The sequence below is a fragment of the Centroberyx affinis genome, unplaced genomic scaffold, assembly GCF_046629955.1.
Source record: "Centroberyx affinis isolate AG114_WGS23_722 - 3 ecotype Tasmania unplaced genomic scaffold, CSIRO-AGI_Caff_v1 ptg007942l_1, whole genome shotgun sequence".
NCBI classification, from domain to species: domain Eukaryota; kingdom Metazoa; phylum Chordata; class Actinopteri; order Beryciformes; family Berycidae; genus Centroberyx; species Centroberyx affinis.
In genome coordinates, this window is record NW_027283983.1 from 93614 (window position 1) to 105647 (window position 12034).

General features: G+C 40.5%; 1 protein-coding gene across 1 annotated transcript; it reads left to right on the forward strand.

Moving 5' to 3' along the window:
- Positions 1-1216: 1216 nt before the first annotated feature.
- On the forward strand, positions 1217-10387 carry LOC139639934 (transmembrane protein 26-like). Its single transcript, XM_071514091.1, has 6 exons — positions 1217-1410; positions 2244-2340; positions 2641-2730; positions 4492-4700; positions 4860-4939; positions 7868-10387. Exons 1-6 carry the CDS (start codon positions 1217-1219, stop codon positions 8161-8163), a joined length of 966 nt encoding a protein of 321 aa, XP_071370192.1. The 3' UTR covers positions 8164-10387.
- The last annotated feature ends 1647 nt before the right edge of the window (positions 10388-12034 follow it).

Consider the following 12034-nt stretch of genomic DNA (forward strand, 5'->3'; position numbering starts at 1 on the left):
TACAAGAAAAACTGCAATGGAACGGCCCTTCAAGTCAGAATACCAAGTAGGAAACTCAAGCAAGATTTCTCAACCCCGAGTTCTCTGAGATGCAGATATCTGACACCACATCAACATGGTGGCACACACTGTAAAGCTTCACAGCATTACTTAAAAATACACTTAAGTTCGATTTTCAGCATGAATATGTCAAAACATTTGAAATGTAAAGTTGCACTCACTTCATTCTATGCTACCAAGCACCTAATGTTACCAAATATTAAAGTAATAATGTGTGACATTTTCATACAAATACATGTCAATTTTGCTACTGTTTATCACTGACTGATATAACACAACAGTGATTCAGTCCATGAAAGCTTTTGCATTTGCTGTTCTAAACACCCGGTGTCTGGTAGCTCTTTCTTGGGAAAAATCCTCTGGTGTACAGGAAGTGATGCATTTGACTTTTCTGGTTTGTGCGGAATAAATAGAAGAAGAACTGGGCAGTTAGTATGAACAACAACAGTTAAATAACACACAAAGAAGACAGTGCTTCCTACCGAACCTCAAACTTCATCAACAGAAAGTCCAAGGTCACAGTAGCCAACAGGACATACTGTTTGATTGACAGGTGATCTCTGGGAAGTGACAGTGATGACAACAATGACCGCTTACCACTTAACATTAGCTGTTGCTTTGGGAACAGCTAGTCTACTTTACGTTGGGCAAATTAAATCCCTCGGGCGTCCATGTAGGCTATCTGCTGTGTTTTGTTTTTTTTCGAGCTACACCTCTGAAACTCACGGAAGTCCCAATTACAACTCGAAATTTCCGATTTCCGACTTCGATTTGAACGCAGCTTAATACCAAACTTGATGATGTGATACTGCCCTCTCCTGTGCGTCTAAGGTAAAGGGTCCGTGATGGACTCATGATGTCCTCCATAATAAATTAGTGAATAATGCTAAATGAGCTCTTTGAGACAGCTTGCTATTAACAGTAGGCGGTCCGGAGTTATTCAGCATCGCCAACAATAAGTTTCACTGTCGTCTGAACTCTGCCAAGCAAACTGGTCGAGTCCCTCTTCCTAGGCGGGGCCTAAACTTTGGGGACTTTGTTCGAAAACTACATGATAGTGTTTTTTTTCTCCAATTGAAGAGCTGTAGCCGCCGGCCGGCTGGGATCTGGAGCTTCAGGAACAACGAATGCACAATAGCAAAGATCTGCAACCATCATGGCTTTCCTGGTGAAGTTTATATGTGCGGTCATCACCAGAGCGCTGTTCATCCTCATCTCTCTGATAGGAGTCTGGAGGGTGACACTGGTGAAGAATGACAACACTTACTGGTTTCTGACCTTCTTGTTTCTGCCTCTTGTCGTTGAAATGATCATTACCTTGAAGAGGAGAAAAGGACAAGACTATAAATGGTAAGTTGACGTGCATGAATGTAAGTGTTAGTAATTGCGTTGTTATATTTCTATGCTGGTAGATGCATCAAAATCAAAACGCTTCAAGATATCGTCATTGTTTTTTATATGAATTTTTTGACAGCCTAGTTTGGACTAATTTTCTTAGCAAAAGAAACATAAGTTTGTTTTTCTTTTCTTCTCCTTTACTGTACCCCTGCTGCCTTAATCCCATCCCCCACCTCCCTAGATAGTCTATATCCTGCTTGTCCCATTGTTAAACTAAACGTCCCGGGACAGTGAGGATGGGGTGGTACCCCTTTCTCTTATCCCAAGAAACCATCTGACCCCACCACATTCTGTCCTATTCTATCATACAAATCCTCTGTGCCTAAAATTAAACTACGTTTGGTGTATTGAAACAGCATTCTCTTATGTATTTTGCTGACACTTGTGATAATTTGTTAAAAAATGAATTCCAACTGATTTTGTTGTTTAACATGTTATGAAAATCAGTGTGATATGACAGAGGAAAGATTGTAAATATGCAGTGAAGAGAAGCACCCACCCACTCATCCCTTTTTATACTCTGTCTTATTTTAGACCGTGATGATTAGCTATATGCATTAGTGCATTAGAACATTGTGCACATGTAAATTTAATGCGAAGTGATAATGACAACTCAATTTGAATGTTTATTATCCAGCCTGTCAAGTGTTGTATGCACTTCATCTATGAAGTCATATTTTAGCCTCTGTGTCTTTTTTTTTTAACGCAAACCTCAATTTCACATCATTCTTTTTCTGGCTTCTTTATGAAGTTGTCTTGATAAAGTGTGACTGACTGTCTTCCAGGTTTTCTCCAGCTATCCTCCTGTTTCTCATCAGTATCATTCCCTCCATCTGGATCCTGGAGCTCCACCACCAGCAGAACAAAGCCAGCAACCCTCAGGTACTTCAGACAAGAAACAAAAAGATTTGGTCAGTGCAGAACTGCTGAAACATTTCTCATGCTTTCAAGCAAGTGATTGAACGATAACAGATGAGGGTGGGTGGGGCGTTGCAAAACTGTAGCTCTTTGTACTTTGTAGCTACAGTATATTATTCATTCATTGATTCAATCCATCAAATATATGCCCCACTTTAAATGTCACTTGAAGTTTTTAAAGGTTTAAGCAAGGTCAAAAGCACAGGCAACCTGTGAAATCCATGAAGCCGCGCTGACATCACACATATCGTTTCCTCATTTCAGTGTAAGAAACTCGACTCTTGGGAGAACGTGCGCGGAGTGATAACACTGAACGAGACGCTGGGAAACCTCACCTACCACCACTACCTGAAGGTAAGACTGACAGACTGAAAACTTGAGGGAGAGATTAAGAGAAACACCTCGTAATACAATAATAACTTCTAAATGAGTCATTATAAAAACGTGGTTCCAAAGCAACACCTCCGTAATCAAAAGAAATGGCAAAATCTTCCATCTTACTTCTTCTTTTTTTATATAAAGAACCAAAATTAACAAGAACAAGACAAAAGAACTATGAGCCAGGAGATTATTAATGGTCTAATTTCTTGGAAGCCACTTCCATGGCATCAGATATAAGTAGACTCAGGATACGATGGGTAGTGAAACTAGTCACAGCGTCATCAAGTCATATGAATGTTCACGATGAAACAAAGACAGCAGACGATTAGTTATGGCTAATTTTGTGTTGGCCTGTGACTTCTGTCAAGTTTATCATTTCATTGCAACCACATTGTTGAAGTTACTCAACAATGTGGATTTGAACCCAGAGTCTTCCACATGAAAGGCTGTTGTTTTACTTACTGAACCAAATTCCTGTTTTAGTTTTACTAAGGAGAAACAAACTAAAGGGAGAAGCATTGTGATACTGCAGCCTATGAATGACAGTGCTAATCACTTTATAGAACTTTGTAGTGCTCTCCATGAATGAATACATCAGTACTAAATCACATGGTCCAGATAACTGCTGCTGCATTGCTCTCTATGGGTTGAAGCTTCTGGCCACACCAAATCAGGCCAGATGCCAAATCAGGTATTTAGCCATTAGACTCGTTTGACTTCCTGCATGCCTGGAAAATAGACAAGAATAGCTGAGTGCAGCCCGGGGAACAAGCTGAACACTCCCAACAGCACACTCACTGCTCTTCTTCTTCTTCTTCTTCTTCTTCAGTTTTGTTTAACAACAATTGGTAAACAACTTAAAAGGTGCACTACTGCCACCCACACTCACTGCTCAAACGACCCAGACCTTCACATGTTATTTATTTTTATTTTGATGTAGGCATGACAGGGAAAATATTATATGTCTGTAGTGTTCTAATAAAATGGTATAAGGAGTGCTCATGGAGTGACATCAAAATGTAAATTTGTGTGCTCTAGCGCCACCATCTGGCCAATGTGTGTGGGCTGCATTGCCTGAGTAGTGGGAGGCCATAGGAACCCACCTGCCAAATATGGCCGCTGCAGGACTTACGGTTTCTGAGCTGCAGACACCTTTAGTGTAGAAAAAGAAAGAAAGAAAGAAAGAAAGAAAGAAAGAATCCCAGCAAATCCAATAGCACTACATGCTTGAACCCCTAACAATCAATTTTACATAGATTTGACCAGTGTCTCTCTGCTGCCTGTCCCATGAATGGGATCCATACCATACCATACCAAACTAAACCATACCATACCATACCAAACCATACCGTACCATATCATACCATACCTTATGAAGCAGGGGTTCTTGAACTTTTTTCAGCCCACAACCCAAATTTAGCAATTTTTATCTCCTCCACTGCTCATTACAGTATACTAGCGCTTCTCACACGAGACGCACCAAAATGCCACCAGAGTCCCAAACTGTTGTTGTCTAGCTGTTCACTAGCCAACAGTTCAAGGAGGTGGTTGTCCTGGACAGCTCCTATACGTGTCAGTGTGCGTACAGATGTTGCAAGCCCACTCCCTGCCTGGGTAAAGAAGGGTTAAAACAAGCCTTTCTCACATCTTATATTGTGATGCATATTTTAACAAACACTGTTTAAGTTAAACCTATGAAATACAAAATAGCTGTTTCATCTCTTCTTCCTCCAGAATCTTGACCAGCTGTTGTCGAAGGTCTGTCCCAACGACTGGATCCTGGCTCTCCATCAGATCCTGCTCATCCTCCTCATTGTGGGGAAGTGGCTCCTCCCCTTAGGAGGCGGGGTCACCCGGGACGAGCTGTCTCAGCTCCTCCTCATTTTCGTCGGCACGGCAGCAGACATCCTGGAATTTACTAGCGAGACGCTGTCGGATGTCAAGTGGGTGACTGATGATGTTGCTTAATACACACACACACACAGGTTTTAAGGTCATTTTGCTTGCATCATCTAACTCCCCAAATCATATAGTATTGCTAATGATGTGTTGACATGATATCAACTCTGAATCTTACTATATTTTCCATGTGTCTTTTCCAGAGAAAACAGTCCTCAGCTGGTCTACATCATCTTAGCTGTATGGACCTGGAGCATGTTACAGTTCCCCCTACATCTGGCCGGTCAGTGTGTGTGTATGTGTACAGTATGTGTGTGTGTGTGTGTGTGCTCTGTCATTATTCCACTAAACCAATAACTTTGATCCTCCAGCAGTTACAGCCATGTGTTGTTGTACATAACCTTTACCCAATCTGGGACAATCCAAACAGTCTGTTTAGAAATTGGCAAAAACATTAGAAAAGTCAGCAGCATCCCAGCCAATGCTTTAAGTAAACAATGGAAAGCAGCTGAGCTGATATCACTTGCTCTTCCATCTCCACCTTTGTCAAATTATTAACCCAAAGAATCTGCTTTCGCTTCCTGAGGCACAAAGAAACCACAACGATTTTACCAAAGACAACAGAGCGGCCTTTATTCTGTCCAATAGTTTGAAGCGCAGATGTATCGCAGCAAATAAACCCTCAGCAGGAAGAGTGCATAAGGAGCTACTCAAACGCTGACACAGTGTTTTAGACAGAAATCCAGTTTCATCCATTAGCTACATAAACAGTTTACGGCCAACAACCTCTTGGCCATTAAGAGAAGCCATTCTGAAGTTATTACACAGAGGACGGGAAACAACGCAAAGAGTCCTGCTGAAGTTATTGAAACAAACAGGGGATAGGATTTCAGAAGATTTAATTCACCCCTTACTCTGTTTACACGTGTGCATTAAAAGAAGAATAACAGTGACAAGAGGAGAAAGAAAGAAAGAAAGAAAGAAAGAAAGAAAGAAAGAAAGAAGTACTGGTGATTATTAGAATTTGATTTGGAGCAGCATCTCTTTGTTCTCAGAAAAGACACACCTCACTAATTATATCAATTATTCAAACCAAATCCATACATAGTTTACAAATGGACATTTAAAATCTTTATTGATATTTGCGTGTGTGTGTGTGTGTGTGTGTGTGTGTGTGTGTGTGTGTGTGTGTGTGTGTGTGTGTGTGTGTGAGAGCATGCAATCATGTCGAGTGTGTGACTCAATATACTGGACAAACTGGACTGACTCAACATACAGTATACACTGTACTTTAGGTGGATGTGTTCATGTGTGTTTTTTTTGTGTGGGTGCATGTGCATTTGCCTGCATGAGTATCTCCAGAGAATCTACATTTTTAGGAGTTCAAAAAGAAGACATTTTCACAACGTTTTCAGATATTAAGTTATAGACAAAATGTGTTTTGAAAGGGTTTCATGGTTTAGAGGGTCATGTAATTTACTCAGTTGATAAAAGGACCATGGAAATCTTCAAATCAATGAAGAAAATGAAAATCTTAAACTTAAAGCAATATTCCACTTAGTTTTAACATGGGGGTTATTCAGCACTTGACCGCCATGAAAACCAGAATATAAACTATTCACCAAGATTGGATGCAGCTGGACTAGTTTGTAGCGTTTGTAGAGTTTGAATGAGCCACGAAAATAGCCTGAAAACGTACATTTAACACGTTTGTGAACAGATTCAACAACAGATCCTGCTTTTAAGACAATAAAGCAGTAATTGGTCCATCCTCATTTTGCATTTCTATTCTTGGTTTATACTAGAATTAGTATTTTAAGATAGAAGTAAATCCGGTCTCCCAAACAGGAACTATCTCTCCTAAATGGTATCCCTCCGCTATGTTCGCTTCTATCAATAAAAATCCTGTTTGGCAAAATTATGTTCCAAAACGGCGGACATTGAAAATCACAGTAGTGGGATCTGTTGCTGAATCTGTTCACGAATGTCAGTTTTTTAGTCTATTTTCGTGGCCCCATTCAAATGAATGGGAAGTAAAAGTCTGAACGCTACAAACTCGTGGTGAGTAGTTTATATTCTGGTTTTCATATATTCTGACGATACAGCCTTAGTTAGCCTCCTAACTAATGAGGAAGACCAACATGGCCCCGTGCTGGACGAGTTTTTCAAATGGTGTAAAGACTCACACTGATCCTCAACACAAACAAAACAAAAGAAATGCACATCGATTTCAGGAGTAAAAGCCCACCATCACAACCCACAGTCATCAATGGTGAATTAATCCAAGTTGTTGAGGATTACAAATATTTAGGTGTCTTCACTGACAATAAATTGAAATGGGACCAGCACACAGCGTACATCCATAAGAAAAGCCAACAGTGCCTATACTTTTTATGGAAAGTTGGCTTCATTTGATACGGACCGGTCCATTTTAACACTTTTTTACAAATCTTTCACTGAGAGCATTTTAACGTTCTGTATGATCTGTTGGTTTGGAAAAACTACTGTAGCCCAGTAAAACATGCTGTATAAAACTGTGATCATTGTCAGTAAAATTCTGGGTGTCAAACAGGCATGCCTTACAGAGACATCTATGAAACCCGGGCCCCTCTCTAAAATAGATTAACTCCTATCATGGTCACCACACCCAATCTATTACAAACTGCAGTTTCTCCCCTCAGGACAACGCCTCCAGGGCCCCCGCTCTAAAAGCAACCGGTCAGGAAACTCTTTCATTTCATCTGTAATTGCTATTTATAATGCACACTCATGAATTACACACAGCACACATGCACTTACTCAACCAACTGGACAATACTGTAAGACCAGCTGACTGGTGCTGGGCCCTGTACTTTACAATGAAATAGATTATCCATGGTATTTCCTGCCTACTGAATATGTTGTGTGGTACTGAATTATTTTGTGTGGTATCGTTGTTGGTGATGTATTTATTGTGTATTGTGTTACTGTGTACCCCTAGTGATGTGTCTGTATGTTGTATGCACTCTACCGCAAAGGTAATTTCACCCTGGGGATAATAAAGTTAATCTAATCATGGTGGCTAAGTGCCGAATAACCCCCATGTTAAAACTTAGTGTAATATTGCTTTAAATTGGAGTTATAAGGATTCCACGCAAAAAGGTTTCATACAATGGATTTTTCTGCCACCAACATCTCCTCTCCTCTCGTCTTGTCTCTTCCTATCCAATAGTGGTGAACTCGAAGCCAGAGAGCGAGGGCGAGAGGAGAGTCCAGACGGTCTCCTTACTGACTCGTTACAGTACGGACATGTGGGCCATTGCCGAGGCCCTCTTCATCCACGACGGCCCTTTCCTGGTGGTCCGGCTCACCGTCATGACCTACTTTGATGTCTTCCACCAGATGCTGGTCTTCTTCGCCATCAAGAACTTCCTGGTGGTCATACTGAACTTGTACAGGCTGGTGGTTATATGCCAGGACTTCAGGTCGGCCAGTAGTAGCGCTGGTGAAGGTATGGCCCTGCCATGAACAGGACGAGTCGGCTAAGAGGGTAGAGGGGGATGGGGGAGATGGGCTGAACGAGAAAGGAGAGAGGTGCTACACACAGCCAAAGTTTTGTTTCAGTAGACGGGTAAAAACAGCAATCATAGTAGGAAAAGAAGGAAGGAAATGTTTGCTTTGTTTTCTGCTCCCAGCGATGTAGTTAAGTCTGTGAATCAGATGTGTGTAATCAAATTCATTGTGAATAATTAACACCACTGAAAGCAGAAAACGGTGAGCAAACATTTTCTTATACTACTAAGGGGATGAAGTTGCCATGTTCACATTCCACACTTGACTTCCACACTTGACTGCCCAGCAACCAAACCGTTTTCATGCTCCACCTCACTGCCATTTTGTCTGTGGTCTGTCTGGAGCTCACCTCGGTCAGCTAAGTAAAAACATTACACACATTTATTCAGTCCTTCAAAGTGACACATGCATGAATAATGCCAGGCTAAAACCTGGTTTTAGTAATTTATAAAGTGGCCTTACTGTTCCTCTTACTGAATGTGGTTGATTTGACTCAATAACTGATGTGACATTCTAATGAAGGATAGCGGGCAAACGGCAGAGAAGGGATGTAGAGACAGAGAAGGAAATAGAGTAGAACAGGAAAAAGGTGTGGAAGTCCAAGTGAAAAATATACTGATTGGATGACACGGACACAGAAATCGGATATTGACTGAACTTGTCTGGCACAATGAGACAAATTAAAACACTCCCAAAGCACAACCACTGCTCTTTGATACGGCATCTAACTCAAGCCAGGCTCATGCTCAGGAGAGGAGTGGAAGGATCTCTGATGGTGTTTTGCCCTGAGTGTTGCTGGGAGGAAGAGAGGGCAGGGAGAGCAGGAAGAGGGGAAGACAGAGGAGGGTTGAGTTGAGACTGGAAGAGATCAATTTCCCTGTCTCGGCCCAGACAGGATGTTAAAACACACTGAAAATATCCTAATGTTGGTTGAGTGTTTCATAAAAGCACTATATCAACACTGGATAAGGACTTTGTTACTGTGAAGGTTATCATGAATTATGATTCTTTTTGACATTTGAATAGACAAAAACAGGGAAGGCAAGTGGAAAAATCAGCAACTATCCCAACTTTGACGTATGTTATTTTGTACCACTTGAATTATATCCCTTTAAAAGGATAAACCTATGCTACCCACAAAACAAAACAAAATTATTGTATTTGTTACCTCAAGGTGATTATGTTGGACATTAGTATCTTCAGCCTCCTGACTGTTACTGTTAGCCACTGGTGGAAAGAGTACTAGAATGTCCTAGTCAAGTAGAAGTAGTGTTACTTTGCTGATATTTTACTTAAGTAGAGGTAAAATTACTGGTGTCAAATCTACTTAAGTGAAAGTAAAATGTAGCTCATTTAAAATGCACTTACAGTTACTGAGTTACTTTTTAGAAAAGAGAACATTGTTACATGTGATCTCTTATATGCAAATCTAACAGTACATAGTTCAAACTTGATTCTTTTCATTGGAAAAAATTGAACTTACAAAATAAAGTGGAAAAACAAAGTAAAACCAGATTAAAAGTAGATTCTCTTTACTGCTGACTGACAGTACACTGTGAATGGCTTCACAACTGGACAATTTACAATGATCCAGTTTCTGATGCTTATGGAGAGCCACCATATTTGTACTGTAATGGATTTGATTTAAAATGTAGCAAAGTACAATGCTTGAGTAAAACTTAAGTATAAGTAAAATTACCGACTTTAAGAAATACTCAAAAAGTACAAGTACATAAAAAAAGCTACTCAGTTAACAGTAACTGTAATAGTAAATGTAATTTGTGACTTCCACTCTTGGTTGTATCTCTGTGACATGCTAAATGTTTGTTTCTGTGCAATATCTTTATTAGCTTTCTGAAAAATAAGGAGGCTGAAGACACAACTGCTCAACTCAATTAGTTTTTTGTGGGGAGCATATATTTTAAAACTAAAACTATTATAACTATTATAGGATATATAATGCCAAATAGTCAGTATTATGACTCCCTGCAGCATGTGAAGTTATTCAACGAATCTTTACTTCTCAGAGGACAAACTCAGCAGAGATAGCTGATCAAACTGCACATTTCAGCTGTTAATCATCTTAGAGACAAAAAGAAGCCAGATGTAACTGGAAAAATTGTTAATTAGCTACATGTATGTTACTGTTTTTGTCACGTTATCTTTTTTTATCCCAAATTTCTTCCTAATGTCATACAATGCACTAATGTCTTTATTCTGTTTTTCCATATTGACATAATCATTGTGATGTTATGTTAATGTGGCAAAACTTTATTGAATGACACAGCCTGAATAAAACTGAATGAATGTCCTTGTCAAATGTATCCTGATATTCATTGCTCAGTATTTCAAAATTATGTTATTTTATTATTATGTCTTTCATTTCAAATCTACTCCCTGAAAACATCTTGACATTTTGATGTTAAAACCTTCAACAGAATGGTGAAATGTCAATAAATGTTTGTAAAGAATGCAACAGCGCAGTGTGCAGGAGTTTATCTGAATTTTTGTGCAAGGCAGGTACTAGCCCGGACCGAAACCTGGATCCGTCCAGAGAACACAGCCACACCAGCTGCGCTTTCAGCTGACTCTACTTTCTCCCACACACCCCGTTCCGTTGGGCGTGGAGGTGGCACGGGTACCCTCTGGAAATTCACTAAGCTTTCTCCTCTAAGCAATAACTCATCCTTTGAATACCATGCAATCATGGTTACCACTCCTGTCAAACTATTTGTGGTTATCATATATCGCCCACCAGGGCTACTGGGGAACTTTGTTGTTGAACTGGACATGCTACTCCCAGCCATTCCTGAAGATGGCACCCCACTGATTGTCATGGGGGACATGAATATCTATCTTGACAAACCCCAAGCGGCTGACTTCCTTTCACTACTGTCCTCATTTGACCATCCCTCCACTGGCTCCCAGTTGCTGCCTGCATCAAGTTCAAGTCCTTGATGCTTGCCTACAAAGCAGCAACCAAAACGGCTCCGACCTACCTGAACTCCCTCATTCAGGTCTATGCTCCCTCCCGCTCACTACGCCCTGCCAAGGAGCGGCGCCTGGTGCTGCCACCACAACAAGGCCCTAAGTCTCTAGCCAGACTCTTCTCTTCTGTGGTTCCCCGGTGGTGGAACGAGTTACCAAACTCCATTCGATCCGCAGAGTCCCTCTCAATCTTTAAGAAAAGGCTAAAGACCCAGCTCTTTAGTGAATACCTTCTCACCTAATGGACCATGTAACCAAACCAACAAAAAAAAACAAAAAAATATTTGCCTCTATGCACTCTATGCACTCTATGCATTGCCTCATAGCACTGCCTTGTAGCACTGCCTCGTAGCACCTATGTCCTGTTGGACCAGAACTTAGCTTTATGGCACTTACTCTCGTTGTTCACCTGACTAGAACCTTGCTTGTGTTGTATGAAAATCTCATGTGTAAGTCGCTTTGGATAAAAGCGTCTGCCAAATGGGAAATTGTAATTGTTGTAATTGTAATTGCTTTGACCTCATTGTCTCCCATTGGCATCTGCACAAAGATAAGAATAGGTGTGCAAAGGACTTGTCTCACAGAAATATGTCCTTAAAAATATTACCATTATAAGCAGAGGTAAGATAAGACTCAAGATAGATAATATTATTATATGATTAGGTGTACTTCTATGTCAGCATTGATTTTGAAAAATAAGTGTCACTTCTTGAGCAGTATATGTCATTTTGGAAGAAATTTCTATGGCAGGATTTGCTTTATTTATTTATCCAATGCTTTTGCTAATGTGCACTCACGCATGCACACACACACACACACACACACACACCCACACAGG